This window comes from Urtica dioica, chromosome 5 (assembly GCF_054948205.1).
Source record: "Urtica dioica subsp. dioica isolate 48M chromosome 5, U.dioica_male_clone48M_v1_H2, whole genome shotgun sequence".
Classification (NCBI taxonomy): Eukaryota; Viridiplantae; Streptophyta; class Magnoliopsida; order Rosales; family Urticaceae; genus Urtica; species Urtica dioica.
The window spans coordinates 28,511,246-28,528,498 of NC_142760.1; the positions used below are offsets into that span (position 1 = coordinate 28,511,246).

Consider the following 17,253-nt stretch of genomic DNA (forward strand, 5'->3'; position numbering starts at 1 on the left):
TAACTTAAATTTTGTAGCCCATTTTATCTGGTTATTATGCTTAAATTTGGTAATGACGAATTCTACATAGACAAACACTATTGTGATAAAGTTAATTTTGCAGTCCATTTTACATAATGATTAGTTTTGATAAATCACAAATTTTGCACAATAATTGAATGAAAATAAAATAAAATGAATTATAAAAAGAAACACGATCAATCAATTGATCAATAATAATTAAAAAAAAAAACTAATTCATACTGCAACCAATTTTTTTATTTGTTTTTTGTTAAAATTACATTTTCACTTTAATTGATTTATTTGAGCAAATAGTATGATATTTTAAGAAGGACATAAGAGTTAACACATGTTAGTTGATAAATGCGACACTTACACAAATAACTATTTTTAAAGTTTTTTTTTTTTTTTTTTTTTTTTTTTTTTTTTTAGTTAAATTGCAATCCAAACGTTAAGTGGCCTAAGTAATGTAGGAAAATAATCGTCAATATATTGTAATTCAAACTGCGAGATAAATATAATTCCATTACTGAGTCAAGTTATCTAACTTTCTCATTATTACTGTGCAAACCTAGACTATTTAAAAAAAAATGAGTTATTCCTAATAGACCACCATCCTTTTAAAAATTAGAGCAAATTTCATTTTATTAAAAAGTTAGTCCATCAAACTCGTAGTAAATGAATTAATTAAAGAGTAAATTAAATTTATATTTCAGTTAATTAATTTACTGCGAATGTAGTATACTATTTTTCTAATAAAATAAAATTTTGACTAAAGTTTTAAAACAAACTAAGAGAATGACGATATTTAAAAAAAAAATGCGTCTAAGCTGGAGATAATTAACTACAAAAAGATAATAATAAATGATTACTTTAAAAATTAAAATATTGTTGCAATTAGCTCATATTCTAACTTCATCAAAGAGATTAGCTAAGTTTCATTTAATTAAACTAATAGCCCAATTAAGTTAGAAATACCATTATCCCCTTATGTTCTTGAATCCAACTGTTTTGTTTCTCACGTTATTTTATTTTATTTTTTTGCTGAATTGTTTCTCACGTTCAGACCCACAACACAACCCACAACGTTTGTTTTTTTTTTTTTTTCCCTCATCATCGCAACTAGCTTATCAATTAACCTCACAAAGTTTTTATTTTTCTTGCGAATTTAAATGTTCTCTGATTTTTATTATTTCAATTCGTCATTTCTCTGAACCTCACAATTTTCATTCCGTTGATCAAGGTTTTGCTACCAAATAGCTGTATTCCTTCGATTCATATTGTTTAAACAAAAAATTTCTTTCGCAAATTCATTATATCATCAGTTCGAATCGTTTTGTCTAAAGAATTTTCTTCAGATTCTCGTAATTAATTCTAAAAATTTCAAATTTGTAAAATAAATTATTTTATAAAAAAAGTAAATTTAATTAGCCATTCGGATTTTGGTTTTTCTTCTATTTGATACCATTTTAATATTCTTTTGATTTACGTTGTTTAAACGGAAAATTTCTTTTGTAAATTCATTACATCATTAGTTCGAATCATTTTGTCTCAGGCTTTTTCTTTTGATTCTTGTAAATAATTCTGAAATTTTCTAGCTTTGTAAAGTAAATTAATGTACCCCAAGAGTAAATTGAATTTATCATTCGGATTTTTGTTATTTCCCTATTTGTTACCTAACTTTTGATTTACAATGTTAAATCGAAAATTTCTTTTGCACGTTCATTACATCATTTGTTCAAATCGTTCTATCTCGAAGTTTTTTTTAATTATCGTAATTAATTCTTAAAATTTATAGGTTTGTACAGGAGAACAGTGTTGATGTAGTTAGTGAGTTTCAACAATCATAAACAAACTAAAGAGAGTGTTTGTATCGCTTTGTATTTAGAGTGTAAATCTCAAAAAATCGTCGTATAGGAAACAAGGATAAACTCAAGACAATAATATAAAGCAATATACAAAAGGGATTAAAAGCGATTTTATTTATGAAACGATCTCAATCGAAGATGCCGAACTCATGATCACAAAGTCAGATGTAGAGTTCGAAGATTTAATTGAGAGATTAAGGAATACATAAAATAATAATAGGAAAAATAACATGCATCTCTTCTCGTAAGAAATGAATTTATAGACTAGCAAGTACGCGATCCTTGGATGTTGATGACTTCGCTCTTCATTTCTTCTCGTCTTGCCACGTCATGTCGCTTGATTGAACAGCCAAATGGAAGTCATCAACAACTCTGTGTCTCAAGGCGAAACGACACACCTCTTGCTGACTTCGACTTCATAGTTGCTTCTTGAGAAGACGCATTGAACTCGCGAGGAGAAATATGGGCTGGGCCCAAACAGCCTATTTACCATACGTAGTAGTTGCAGAAGACAAACGACAATTTCATTGTCATTCGATCACTTTTCATGTCGTTCGGACCGGTACAAGCTTTCATGGACTATTGGGCCTTTCGGCCCAATAGCTTTTTTTTCGAATGACGAACTCTACACCCACAAATAGTAAATTGAATTTATCCTTTGGATTTTTGTTTTTCTCATATTTGTTACCAAACTTCTATATTCTTCGATTTACATTGTTTAAACAAAAAATTTCTTTTGAAAGTTCATTCTCTTATAAATTCGAATGACTCTATCATGGATTCTAACGGATTCAGCTTTCGATTCTCATATTGTAGTCTCGAAAAAAAATTAAATTTCTTTTTGTTAAATTAAAATTACCAAAACTGTAAATTAATTTACTATTCAAAGAGTAATCTTGTAAAAAAAAAAAAAAAAAAACTCTTGTATATACATGTTCATTTTACTAAGAATTTCGTTTCTCTCTGTAATTATTTCACTTTGTGATTCTCGTAGTTCATCAAAGAATTTATTAAATTTTGTACTTGAATTATATTTATTAGCATAGTAAATTTAATTATCTACTGAAAGGTATTTGTGGAATAGTGTGAGATTGTTTAGTCTCGTTGTCTACTTTTTTAAAATTGATTTTATTATTTAAAATGGCGGCAAAAAGACCCAATGTTTTCGAGTTATAACACTTATGTACCCAACGTTTAAAATTGGTGGGTAAAGTACCTAAACCCAAGAAGTTACTACTCCGTTGGTACCTTGGACGTTTAAAATAAACGGAATGCGACGTGGCTTCATCTTAGGATAGTTGCGAGAATTTTTGTTTAGTAATTACCTAAAAAAACAAATAAAATACATTGTAAAAAAGAAAAGAAATGAATTGATGCAAATAAAACAAATCAATTGAGCCGAAATTCCCAAATTGTTTTTTTTGTAAACCCTAGAAACCGAAACACCCATTTCTTCTTCTTCTACCTCTGAACACTGAAATCAAGTTAATGGAAGAAGTAAACTCCTCGTTCATGAGCCGCTGCAGCACAAAGAGTCGGCGACATGGACGTGGAAGTGGAGAATCGACGTCGACGAGGATGAACGTGGGCACAAATACTCCGATATGTAAATGTAGCGTACAAGTCGTTCAAAGGACATCTTGGACTGATTTGAATCCCGGGAGAAGATTTTTGGGCTGCCACAAGGATGAGGTAAGGACATCTTCAACATTTTGATGACAAATTTGAATCCGGGATGACATCTTCAACATTTTTCTTCTCTTAATTTCAGCGTGAGCAACAATGCTCATTTTTTCAGTGGATAGACCCTGAAATTTGCGCTAGATCAAAGCAAGTCATACCTGGTTTGCTCAGAAGAATAAACCAATTCCAATTTTGAAATTTCAAGACTTAGGGCGGGCAAAGAAGAAGAGGAAGCAATCAACAAGACTACACTAAACCAATTTCTTCGGAGTTGTGGTCGGGATTATGATCAGTTTGTATGTAGTTTAAGATCAGTTTATGGTGTTGGATTCTGTTTTGTTTGGACCTTTTTATTTCAGCAGTTGTGTTTTGTGACTCTGTTTATGGATTTTATATATTGTGTGGATGGTTAATGTTATAGAATGCAGGTTGGTTAATGTTGTGACTCTGTGTTTTGTGACTTTGTGTTTTGTGATTCTGTTAATGTTTGAATTGCAGCACTCATTTGTAGACAAATGTACCAAAAATGTACCAAAAATTTGTAGACAAATGCAGCTCATTTGCCCATACCATTTGTAGACAAATGCAGCTCATTTGCCCATACCATTTGTAGACAAATGCAGCTCATTTGCCCATACCATTTGTAGACAAATGTACCAAAAATTTGTACCCAAAAAAAGGCCATAACTCTTATATCATTTGCCCATACCATTGTAACAAAACAGCCTTCCCAATGCATTACAATCTTAGCAAAAAAAGCCTTTAACAGGCATTACAAATATTTTCTTACAAAAAACCTGTTTAAGCTATACAAAAACAAACAGGTCTTTACAGGTCTAGGTTTAGGTTTGAAACTCGGTTCCTGCAGCTCTCTCTTGTTGCCTCTTTCTTCTTTCATTTCTTTTCAAGGTTTCTGGGGTCGGGTTCGGCTTTGCCGGTCTGCCTCTCTTTTTTGGAGCCGGGTCCTGTAACATTAAACATCAAATTAAATAAAAAAAACCTTCAGACAAAATAAAATAAACATATTCAAAACCATAACATACCTGAACTGCAGTTTGATTTTCACAAGTTCTTTTGGAGTGACCGATTTGCTTGCAAATACTGCAACGATTGACTTGTCCTTTCCTGCTTCGCTTTGTTCCATTATCCGGTCCAAATCCAGGTGGAATGTCGTCGTTTTGTTTGTTTCTCTTCTTTTTTGGACGACCAGGTAGATGCTGCTCAAGAGGAGGGTATATGGGATTGAGACCAGAGTTTTGCCACTTGTCAGGACTCGTCATCGGTTCAATCATTCCTGAGTATGCTGCCGTGTATGCTTCTTTTTTATACCATTCATCAATGAAATCCATTTGCTTTAAACCCGATGACCAAATGCATGCCAAGGCATGTGGACATGGGATTCCACTCAACTGAAATAGTCGACACGTACATGCCTTAGCCTTTAAGTCAACTGCAAAACTCTCAGAGCCACGATAGATGACCCGAAAACCAAGTTATAACCGGTCAAATAAGCCATATAACCAAATCAAATAATCCTAAATGAAATGGAATAATATACAGTATAACCAAATCAAGTCAAATACTTAAAACATTTATGGATTTGTTGGATTGCATACCTGAAACTTTCCGTTACCGGCATTTGTTGGCATACAATGCTTTGTTATTTGCTTATGTTTCTCCATAATCTCCATAATCCTGTTACCAACCTCAGTCCTCCATTTGTGAACTTGTTGGCGTTTATGAGCAAATCTACACATAATCCAAAACCTCACTCTTTCAAGTAGGGTTATGATGGGCTTATCTCTTGCAGGCAAGATCACAGAGTTAAAGTTTTCACACAAATTGTTTAACAGCATGTCACATTTCACGAAATCTCTGAAATGTGACTTGCTCCACTGTGATGCCGGTCTCTTTAGTAGCCATTCATATGCCTTCTCGTCTTCATCTTTAAGCTCTTGCATCCTCTTCTTGAACTCTGTTTCAGTAGTTGCTTTGGCACAAGCCCATAACAACTGTTTCAAGGCCAAGCTACTGTAACCATCCTTCTTGAAATTTGCATGCAAATGTCGTACACAGAATCGGTGCTCAGCCCCTTCAAATGTATCTGCCAATGCCTTCTCAAGCCCTTTTTGCCTATCAGTCATCATAGTGAAACCACTAGTGTTTTGGACGTCTAGATCTTCACGGAGCAAAAGCAGAAACCATGTCCAAGTTTGGGTATTCTCTTTCTCAACCACAGCAAAAGCAACAGGGAATTGAGAGTTGTTAGAGTCGATACCTATTGCAGCCAAGAGCATGCCCTGAGTATAGCCTTTAAGGAAACATCCATCGAAGCCAAGCAATGGCCTACAACCCTTGTTAAAACCGTCTTTACATGCCTTGAAGCATATATAGACTCTCTCAAACACTCTCTTACCATCAATAAGAGATGTTTTGAGGAGAGCAGTTGAACCTGTAAAACATTGCAAATAGAGTTAGGACATTTAAAATTCACAATCACTATATTCATATGAAATCTGTGTATTGACTAATAACAAAATATACCTGGGTTAGTACTTGTAAGTTGTTTACAATAGTCGTCGAGAACCTTGTATTGACTTATCACAGTGCCCTCTAAGATTTCTCTGGCATATCTCTTGGTCCGATAAAAAACATGAGCAGCCACATTGCAGTACTTACTTGACGCAACCATCTCTTTGAAACTGCTATAATCCATACTTGGATTCAGTCTGAATTGCTCCATAAAATGACTAGCTAACCATCTACTTGTCACATGTATGTTGTTAAAAACAATGCCACATTCATGAGTATCCACCAGAGTATTGATTCTAACAGTTCTGTTATCCGACCTCTGAACCCTAGCGTACAAAACCCACAGACAACCAGGTCCCTCGCACACTGCTCTTAATTTGGTCATGTTATTGGTGACGTATCGAAATTGTCGATCGGCCTTAATGAACTCCTCTACCAATACATGTCTTAAATCAAACATACTAGGGAATTCCATACCGAGTTTGAATTTGAAATCAGCTGGATTTGACCGAGGATTGTACTCTGTCTTGCTCGGCTTCGTCATTTGGTCTTCATCATCGGAGCAGAGACTATTGAGGTCGCACTCAGACCGAACTCCATCAGAATCTTCATCACCAATAGGGTTTTCGTTGCAGACGAGAGTAATGGCAGACCACCATTGTGATGGGTGCGTTGCTTCATCGATTTCGGCTTCCTCTGCGTATTCCTCTTCTTGAAGTTCAAACCCTTCAGCTGCAGCTTCTTCTTCAGCCAACGACTCGCATTCATGCTCTTCCATCGTCCCCGATGGTATGGAAAACTGTATTCAAGATTATTGCTTGAAAATGTATTCCGATTGTGTGTTTCTATTTCTAGGGTTCGATTTGTGAATTCATTTATATTTCGGCTCAATTGATTTGTTTTATTTGCATCAATTCATTTCTTTTCTTTTTTACAATGTATTTTATTTGTTTTTTTAGGTAATTACTAAACAAAAATTCTCACAACTATCCTAAGATGAAACCACGTCGCATTCCGTTTATTTTAAACGTCCAAGGTACCAACGGAGTAGTAACTTTTTGGGTTTGGGTACTTTACCCACCAATTTTAAACGTTGGGTACATAAGTGTTATAACTCGAAAACATTGGGTCTTTTTGCCGCCATTAGGTGGATTGGGAAACTTATCTATGTCTCCCTAAAAAAATTGTGAAATAAATTATTTTGATAAAGGATTAATTTGAAATGATATATTTTAACGCTGAAGTGGGTGAAAAATTGCATTTCTTTTATAAGGTTCTCTTCTTGTAAATTTGGTATGGATAGATAAACAATGTGGGGCATTTTTTTTTTTTTGTTTGGTTCAAGTCTTAAGTTAACACACAAAAGGGGTTTTTCATTTTTATTTGTAGTACGTGTAGTGTGGATTATGTTTCACGTTATAATATTTAAAAATATGAACTTTTGTATGAAATAGTCAATTTAAATTAATTCTCTAGCAAATGGCCAAAGTTTTATAGGCTATTGCACAGTAGACATTTTTTTTTAAACCAAAAAAAAAAAAAAAAAAAAAATGTCTACTGATGTACTAATACTGACATAACCTTTCATGTTTGGTTACATATTATTTGATTTTGAAAAAAAGAATCGTACGTGATATTGATAAATTTTTTCAGCTCTCAAACTCAATTTCGGTCCATCAATAAATTTCGAAATTGTATTTTTGATTTTCACCATAATTTTAAAATTTTGGTCTTTATGTTTGTGAACCAGTTTTTTCAAGATTGCAGAATTAATTCGGGTGTCCAAAATTTTAATCAACTATTTTTTTTAGTTGACTTGTTTGAAGCCTTCATTTTTGTGGATAAAATGTGCATCTTCGGATATCGATATGAATGTGAATTTTAATTTAAAACAAGAAGAACTTGTAGATGAAATTGAATTCATCAACTTCCTTTCAAATATAAGCCACAACCATCTTTGATTACTTGTACACGTCAAACAAGTCATCCCTTTGATATATTCAGAATTTATAATATTAATATAGCTTTCCAAAATACTAGTCCACTAGTCCATAACACACAAACATGCCACAACCATCTTTGGTTACTAGTACACATCAAACAAGTCAATGTCAAAACTCTTAATGCATCATATATAAATATTAATGAACAATATAAATAACTTGTAAACCTAAAATTGTTCAATATTGATTTATCTTTCATGTTTACTTCGCAGGTAGGAAGGATCCTCTTCTTTCTAGGCCTTCCTGGAAGTGTCTTGGATGAACAGAACTCTCACGAGCAGAAAGAACCGAAGGCTTTAAACAAGTCAACTACAAAAATAAAATAGTTGATTAAAATTTTGGACACCTAGATTAATTATTTTGAAATTTTGGAAAACTGGTTCACGAACATGAACACGGATATAAAGACCAAAAATCTAAAAATAACAGTCTAGATTAAAACTGACCTGAATTAGTTAAAGATGCTAGAAGAGAGGAATTCGATGATGACAGTGACATAGATTGATGGCAATGAAGAAGGAGATCGATGTCGATGACGACGAAGACGGAGATCGAAGCCATGGCGACGAATATCGTTGACTATTTCGATAGAGATCGATGGCGGCGACAACCACGGAGATCGATTGCAATGGGTTAAGATTTTTTCAGGTAGAGTTTTATGTCGATGGCGATGAGCTAGTTTTTTGTCAAGTGAAATTGGAGATTAGGGATTAGTGAGTGAGGATATTCTGGTAAATTCTTTTATTTTTGGCTACTTTATCTTAAGTTTAGAAAGTTAAGCTATTTTTGTCAAACTCACAGTTTAAATTGACTGCTTAGCCAAGACAATCTTTAAAAATAAACAAAAATGTTAAAAGGTGGACAATTGAGTAGAGGTAATACAATAAAGAGACATAATTCTCAATTTTTTTTAGTATTTATTTTTAAAAAAATAGTATTATTGATAAGTTTCTCAATTAATAAAATATAAATATATTAAGTAAGTATAAATAATATATTTAAGTTAAGTACGATATTTTATAGCATTTAAGAATTATTTTATAAATTAGTCTACGTAATTTTGAAATTATAACATATTTATTATATTAATAATGTATATCTATAAAAATGTTATGATATATTTTCAATTTGATTATTTTGTTAGAAATTTGAAGATAGAAATACTGATACATACAAGATATCAGGCGGGATATTTATAAATAAACAATAGTCGATATTACTTTTTTATTTTATTTTTTATAATATGCTGATCGATATAATTGTCGATAATCGATATATTAGTAATTTCAGAACTTTTGGTATGAATATTTTAATCCTCGGTCAAAACTCAAAATAAGGATTTAAAGAAAGAAAAAAAAAATCACAAATAAAAAGTACAATTTAAGTCGTCTTCAGTTTTCCTCCCTTCTTCCTTATCGTCCAGTCCACTCTGTGTCTTTGTAATAAGAAAAAGCAAAGACACTTTATCTCTGTCACCTCTCTCAAAACCCTTCATTCCCAAAAAAAGCCCAAAAACAAATTGAAGCCGCAACCATGGCGTTTCACCAAAACCACCGCATTATTCCGCACGAGAACGACCAACTCCCGCTGAACGACACCGCTCTCCGGCGGCAGAACCTCCTCCACCTTCTCTCCGAGTCCGATCCCCAATCCGCCGCTGCCGGAGATCCTCGAAACCGCCGGAGAGACTCCGACGACGAAGATGAAGAGGAAATTGAGGTCGAGCTCGAGAGCGGCGAGGCTCTGAGGTTCAAGTCGGAGATCCTCAGACATCCTCTCTACGAGCAGCTTCTCTCTGCTCACGTCTCGTGCCTCAGGATCGCCACGCCGGTCGATCAGCTCCCAAGAATCGACGATCAGCTCGCTCAGTCGAATCGCGTCGTCTCCAAGTACTCCGACCTAGGGTTTCACGGTGACGAAGACGGCGACGAGAAGGAGCTCGATCACTTCATGGTATGCGCTTTGAATTATTTATTTATTTATTTCCTTTTTGTTTTTTCCCTTTTGGTTTGTGGATTGTAGTGGTTTTTGAATTTGCTGAGCTAAGCAGAATTCGTTTGTATGTTTAGAAACTATTTATTCATTTACTTTAGAAACGGAGCTTAAATTTGGGTACTACGACTGACTGGATTGTTCTTTTTCCCGACTGCTTTTCGTTCGGGTTTATTAAGTCGTAACTTCTTGAAAAGAGAACAAATGGATTTCTATATGCTTGCTTATTTTTATTTTTTTCATTTTTGTGGATATAATGAGATAAAATTTTCTGAAATATACTACGTTGAGACTCATGCATTGAATTTCATTATTTTTATTTATAAATAATCACTAGCTTGAATATGCTTACATAAGAATATTATGGATTTTTGTTTTGTTCAAAATTTAAAGCCAGGACTTTGTTAAAATAAAAGAAAAGACTTGGGTCACTTAGGTCAGTTCTATGTTTAAATTTTGTTCCTGCTATAGTATTTGAATTTGTTTTCCTATTTTCTGCCAATATAAGTTCAGTTTGATGAATGTGTTCGTTGTGCTAAGGATTAACTGAAGCTGGATTTTATTGTTACTTTTATTTATTTATTTTATAATGATATGTGAACGACAAGTGTCTAACATGTTTATTTTTTGCTCATCTTTTTGCTTGATCTTGTAAATTCTGCATTTGGAAACTTCAGATTTATTTATTAATAGCTTTAAGCCAGATTCTTTTTTCTTGTGTTTTCCAGTACATGTATATAATATAGTTAATGGAGGACAAGGGGGTTATTTATAATGTGTTTATTCACTTCATGGATAGCACAGGACAAAACCTTTTTTTTGGTTTGTGATGCTAGTCAGAATGGAGAAAAAGGAGTAATTAAATTGAGTTTTGATTGTTTGTTGTTCTCCAGAATCTTTTTTTTTTTTTTTTTTTTAGTTTATGCTGTTTTATTTTTACCACTCGTAGATACCTTGATCCTATCTCTGTAATGGTTGTGGAATTAGTTCCTTTATGACACTCAAACATCAAGCATTTTCAATGCCCGTACCTCTTTTTGTACTATAGGAAACAAGTTTGCTCGGATAAATTGTTCCTTTATCAGAGACTGTATACCCACCAGTAGCTGGAATATGTTTATATCCCGTAATTCAGTCATAAGGTTCTTCGACTTATTCATGGGTGTATCTCAATATGCTACAATATATAGTTTTTTTTTTATTTTTTTTTTTTTATTTCCATTTCCTTTTACATTGACTAAATTACCTTCTCTTTTGTTGATGATAGACAAATTATGTCGTGTTGCTCTGTTCACTTAAAGAGCAACTCCACCAACATGTCAGAGTTCATGCTATGGAGGCCGTGATGGCTTGTTGGGAGATTGAGCAAGCTCTACAAAGCTTAACAGGTGATATCAAATTTCAGTTCCAACGACAATTTTTGTATATTTTGAGCCTAAGAAACCGAGCACTCGTTAACTAGTTTTCCTCGTCATATCCCTGGTGAATAGACAGTATCGTTACTAGTTAGTTAAAACTCCATATGCAACACGACATATTTTTAGCTGAATATCCAATACAAATTTTGTTGTTAGTGTTCCATTTATCTCCCAATGGAAGGAATTCATGTCTTATATTCTGCCTGTCAATTGTGGGAGATAATAAACTTTCGAAGTCAATTAATTAGGCTTCTCTTCCCTGACATATTTATTTTGTAGAGTCGGGATTGTTATATAATCTGATTGTTTGATTTGTAGTACAAGCCCCAAGCTAAAATAATCAGGCAAACGGAGTATAGTTCTAGACTTCTTGTAGTTTGTTTTTCTTGCTATGCTTCTTTATGGTGTTTCCTTGAGTTAAAAGGACTCGAACTGCGAATAAATAAATCATGAACAGGTGTCTCTCCCGGAGAGGGCACGGGCGGAACAATGTCCGATGACAACGATGATCAGGTGGACAGTGATACGAACTTATACGATGGAAGCCTAGACGGGCCCGATAGCATGATGGGCTTCGGTCCGCTCGTCCCGACCGAATCCGAGAGGTCGTTGATGGAGCGCGTGAGAGAAGAATTGAAACAAGAACTGAAACAGGTAAAAAAAAAACGTATTTTTCGACTCGTATGAATCGCGGCTGATACGACTCTCTACTTCTCAGGGCTACAAGGACAAGATTGTGGACATTAGAGAGGAAATTCTACGCAAGAGGAAAGCCGGGAAACTTCCGGGCGATACCACTTCCCTCTTGAAAGCTTGGTGGCAATCGCACTCCAAGTGGCCGTACCCAACGGTACGAATAACGATCTTCCGTAAAAATGGCGGTTTTAAAAGTTTTATCCTAAAAGTCGGTCCCGTTTGGTCTTGGAAATTGGTGTGTGTGATGTAGGAGGATGACAAAGCGAGGCTGGTCCAAGAAACGGGGCTGCAATTGAAGCAGATCAACAATTGGTTTATAAACCAAAGAAAGAGAAACTGGCACAACAGCCTTTCACCGTCTCCTTCTAATTCGAAGAGCAAACGGAAGAGGTAAAGCAGTCTCTGATATATCTCATCTCAAATTTCATATTTTTTCTTTCTTTCTTGCCAACTGTTACAAACCGGAGAAGCAATGCATTATGAATATTGCAGGTGAAACTTTCGGACTCGAATATCATGTAAATGGCGTAGTCATACGTAGTATATTCGAGAATTCAGAAAGGAGGCGCGGAAGAAGACCGGGACAACGTTTTGGAGGCATTTATTTTTCTCATACTGAGAAGGATAATCGATTCCTTTGGACTTGGTTCATTCCGATGGAACATTTACTTCTGTATTATGCGCATGTTAGTAAGTAGTTTGCATGATCATATATATAATATTATGCTCTAGTATAATGTTATCAGCCGGGATAAGCTTCTTTTTACAGTCGTGTTGTTCATATAGATCTAGTTGGTTTCGGGACTTGTGAATCCGGATTCTGTTTCCTATGCTTTTTTTATTAATGAAATTTTGTGTAGAATGTTATAGTTGGAATGCAAAAATCACGTTGTAATACTTGTTTTTTTGTTAGTGAAGTAAATTTGTTACTTATCTTAAATAAAATTATGATTTTTTAGCAGAAAGTTTTGACCAAAAATCCATGATCTTTTAGAAGATAAAATTTTTGACCAAGACTAATTTTCAATAATAATTTCGTGCATGTGTGATAAAAAAACTGTTACGGCCCGGGATCTCGATCTCGTGATGGGAGGACCTGTGTGATGAAGGTAATTACGAAAATTAGAGTGTTTGTCTCTATGCTAAACATAATCTCTCCTCAGAGATTAGATTATTTGGTTGAAAGATAATTTTTATTGATGAAAAAAAACCCTATTTATATGTAGGTCAACTTACAATCGGGTTTTTCTTAACAATGCCTAAACAAAATAAAAGACATAATAGAAAATCCATAATAACAGATTAAGGCCTTAACTTAAATACTGAAAACAGTTGCTTAAATAATAAAAACGAAATTAATTAACCTTGGCCCAATTAGGCCTTCAGATCACGCGGCCCACCGATAGCTGCACCGTTACGACTCAGTCGATGGTATTGTTTTCCATCGAATGAGTCTGTAACATTACTCCCTCCCTCCAAATCGAGGTTGTCCTCAAGCTCGAAATTTGGATAAGCTTCAGTGAACGTGTCAAACTCTTCCCAGGTGGCATTATCACGGTCGTCGTTGCTCCATTGGACTAGCACCTGTCGTCTTCCCTTGAACAATCGAGCGCAAAGGACCGAGTGCGGTGGACTGGGCAGCGTACGTCCATCAAGGATTAAAGGCAGCTCTGTTGTTGAAGATGGTAGCTCGCCGCGATGTGGTTTCAACAATGAGACGTGGAACACGTTGTGGATGCGCGATCCCTCTGGAAGTTGTAGACGGTAGGCAACTGGTCCGATGCGGCCAAGGACACGAAAAGGCCCGTAAAAACGTGGTGACAGCTTGTGAAGCGCATATTTTGACACCGACAATTGGCGATAGGGCTGAAGCTTCATCCACACATAGTCACCCACCGCGAATTCGACGAGGCGATGTTTGCCATTGTATGTTGTCTTCATACGGTATTGTGCTTGTGTCAAGCGATCGCGTGCTTCGCGGAGTAGTACAGTACGGTCTTCGAGAGCGTGATCGACAGCTTCCACTCGCGCGGTTCCCACCGTATAATCAAGCTGCCGCGGAGTGTCATGACGATAGACCAACTGGAACGGAGTGGCCTTTGGAGCAGTGTGGTAAGAGGTATTGTAGCAGTACTCCACCCATGGTAGCCATTTTCTGGGTTTATCTCCTGTCAAACATCGTAATTACATTTCAAGAGTACGATTTACCACTTCCGTTTGCTCGTCAGACTGCGGGTGATAGGCCGTTGTGAAGGCTAAGGATGTCCCGGAGAGACGAAGAAGCTCACGCCAAAACTTACTCCGAAAGACTGGATTTTGGTCTGTGACGATGGATGTCGGAAGTCCATGTAGGCGAAACACCTCGCGGAAGAATGTGTCGGCTACCAAAGTTGCTGTGTACAGATGGGCCATCGATAGGAAGTGTGCATACTTCGAGAAACGATCCACGACGACTAAGATGACCGTTTTTCCTCCCGACTTTGGAATGGCTTCCACGAAGTCCATGGAGATGTCAGCCCAGATGGCCGTCGGAACAAGAAGTGGTTGTAGGAGCCCTGCCGGCTGAAGAGTTTCCCACTTGTATTTTTGGCAGATTTGACACTGCGCAACGTACTCTTGGACAGACCGCTTCCAACCCTTCCAATAAAAATCACGACGTATGCGCTACATAGTCTTTTGGACTACTTCATGCGATGAATTGTGAAAGTCTGCGACTATCCTCGCCACTAAAGGTGAGGTGGCTGTTAGATATGCCCATTCCTTGAACAAAATAAGGCCATCTCGAACAACCCACGCGCTCCCTTCTTCCCCGAGAATTACGATGTCTCGCAAGGTGCGTAGTGACTCATCGGTTTCGATCTCTTTGCGGAGCTCATCGAAAACGCTAATTATGGTAGTGGATATGGCGAAGAGCGTTGCTCCCGCTGACTCTGAGTCCTCCTCACCGCGCCGTGACAAGGCGTCTGTCGCACAGTTTAAGGCACCCTGTCGATATTCAACCGAGAAGTCAAAACCCATCAACTTGCTTACCCAGTGTTGTTGTGGCGAGGTCGTTAGACGTTGTTCGAGGAGAAACTTGAGGCTGAAATGATCTGTTTTGATCGAGAACTTATGCCCCCATAGGTACGGTCGCCAATGTGTCACGGCCTTTGCTAGCCCTATGAGCTCTCGCTCGTAGGCAGCAAGCTTATGGTGTCGCTTGGCGAGTTTTCGGCTGAAGAAAGCAATTGGGTGGCCTTTTTGTTGCAACACTGCGCCGATCCCGCTTCCCGATGCATCGCACTCGACAACGAAGTCCTCCTAAAAATCTGGTAAGGTGAGTACGGGGGACTCGGAGAGAGCCTTTTTTAGAGCGAGGAAAGCCGTATCTGCTGCCTCATCCCAATGGAACCCGTTCCGACGAAGAAGTCGGGTTAAGGGCGTTGACATGATGCCATAATCCTTGATGAACTTTCGGTAATACTAGATAATCCCAGGAAACCACGAACAGCCCGAGTTGTACGTGGCATCGGCCAGTCCACGATCGCCGTGATTTTACTTGGATCGACGGCGACTCCCATGCGTTGGATGACGTGACCCAGGTATGCCACTTCTTGAAGGCCAAAGGAGCACTTGGCACGCATGAGGTAAAGGCTATTCGCTCGCAGAAGAAAGAAGACTGCTCGGACGTGTTGGAGGTGGTCCTCCATGGTACGACTGTATATCAGAATATCATCGAAAAAGACCAAAACAAAACGCCGTAAGTGCTCGTGGAATACCTCGTTCATCAAACTTTGAAAGGTCGAAGGAGCATTCGACAATCCAAATGGCATGACGAGGAATTCGTAGTGACCATGGTGGGTACGAAAGGCTGTCTTCTCGACGTCGTGGGGATGCATGCGTACTTGATGATAGCCCGATGTCAAATCGAGCTTCGTAAATAACGTAGCTCCATGCAGTTCGTCGAGCAACTCGTCTACTACGGGGATTCGGAACTTGTCCTTCACCGTTTTCGCATTCAACTCTCGATAATCGACGCAAAACCGCCAAGAATTGTCTGCCTTTTTCACCAACAAGACTGGCGATGAGAATAGTGAATGACTCTCGCGGATGATCCCCGTGCGTAACATCTCAGCGCATTGTTGCTCGATCTCATCTTTTTGCATGTGGGGGTAACGGTAAGGCCGTACTGCCACCGGATCGGTCCCCGATAGCAGCCGAATTTGGTGATCACAAGCACGGGGATGAGGAAGGCATGTCGGTGTAGCAAAGATATCCTCAAACTCCTCGAGAAGCAATCCCAAATCTGTACGCTCGTCGGACAAATGGAAAAGCTGTCTGTTCGTCGGCCGTCGATCAGGCACCTCGCCGTGTAATGTGATAGTTTCACCATTCAGCGTGAATTCCATCTCGCGTGCTACAAAATCCCAAATTATCCGACCGAGGCAAATCAACCAGCGAATGCCGAGGACGATGTCGAAGCTGTCTAATGGGATCGCGAAGAGATCAACAGAAAACTCGTACCCCTGGACGTATAAGGAAATGTCCCTGCAAATTATGCTGCTGTCCAATCGACCTCCGTCGGGGAGAGCCACGCATATGCCCGGCCGATGTTCCACGGTTAAGCCGAGCTCTTTGGCAGCGCTGTTTTTAATGAAGTTGTGGGTGCTCCCGGTGTCGAGCAGCGCCCAAAAGGTCTTTCCGGAAACCATTACCCGCACCTGGAAGGTTTGGGCGTTGTGTTCACCTCGAATCGCGTTCAAAGAGAGCTCGTGGTAGTCGTCGTCGTCCTCGCAATTCTGCCCGTCTTCGACCAAGACGATGTGAAAAAGGGCTGGCTTGCAACGATGACCCGGCGCGAACAACTCGTCGCAGTTAAAACAAAGTCCCTTGGCTCGTCGTTCAGTGATCTCCTCGGTCGTTAGTTTCTTTAAAAACCTTCGCGGGTTTCCTGATGGAGGTCGTGGTGTCTGGCCGGTCACTCCTCCTTATAGTGTGCTCGTGTTACTGACGATAGATGGTCTCGAGGTGCTCGTCTGAAGGCCTCCAAAAGTGCGAGGCCGTCTGTCGTCGATGAGCTTT

The 17,253-nt window shown here is 37.7% G+C and overlaps 2 protein-coding genes and 1 pseudogene across 2 annotated transcripts; 1 reads left to right on the top strand and 2 right to left on the bottom strand.

Annotated features, from left to right (window-relative positions):
- Positions 1-4,393: 4,393 nt before the first annotated feature.
- Positions 4,394-5,461, bottom strand: LOC149397737 (uncharacterized; annotated as a pseudogene).
- A 2-nt stretch (positions 5,462-5,463) lies between these two features.
- On the bottom strand, positions 5,464-6,861 carry LOC149397738 (uncharacterized). The gene is made up of 3 exons (XM_089614332.1): positions 6,096-6,861; positions 5,624-6,003; positions 5,464-5,526 (listed from the first exon to the last, which is right to left on the bottom strand). Exons 1-3 carry the CDS (start codon positions 6,859-6,861, stop codon positions 5,464-5,466), a joined length of 1,209 nt encoding a protein of 402 aa, XP_089470458.1.
- A 2,615-nt stretch (positions 6,862-9,476) lies between these two features.
- LOC149397739 (homeobox protein knotted-1-like 3) lies at positions 9,477-13,157 on the top strand. Its single transcript, XM_089615040.1, has 6 exons — positions 9,477-10,039; positions 11,346-11,466; positions 11,954-12,150; positions 12,215-12,346; positions 12,443-12,582; positions 12,685-13,157. The coding sequence occupies exons 1-6, from the start codon at positions 9,620-9,622 to the stop codon at positions 12,686-12,688; spliced, it is 1,014 nt and encodes a 337-aa protein (XP_089471166.1). The 5' UTR covers positions 9,477-9,619; the 3' UTR covers positions 12,689-13,157.
- Positions 13,158-17,253: the final 4,096 nt, after the last annotated feature.

Bases quoted from the DNA above. Each gene is read 5' to 3' on its own strand.
- LOC149397738 (XM_089614332.1), bottom strand. From the start codon at position 6,861: ATGGAAGAGCATGAATGCGAGTCGTTGGCTGAAGAAGAAGCTGCAGCT. The intron at 6,004-6,095 runs GTATATTTTGTT...AATGTTTTACAG, and splicing joins ACTTACAAGTACTAACCCAG to GTTCAACTGCTCTCCTCAAA. The intron at 5,527-5,623 runs GTACGACATTTG...CTACTGAAACAG, and splicing joins GGGCTGAGCACCGATTCTGT to AGTTCAAGAAGAGGATGCAA.
- LOC149397739 (XM_089615040.1), top strand. From the start codon at position 9,620: ATGGCGTTTCACCAAAACCACCGCATTATTCCGCACGAGAACGACCAA. The intron at 12,151-12,214 runs GTAAAAAAAAAA...TCTACTTCTCAG, and splicing joins TGAAACAAGAACTGAAACAG to GGCTACAAGGACAAGATTGT. The intron at 12,347-12,442 runs GTACGAATAACG...TGTGTGATGTAG, and splicing joins CCAAGTGGCCGTACCCAACG to GAGGATGACAAAGCGAGGCT.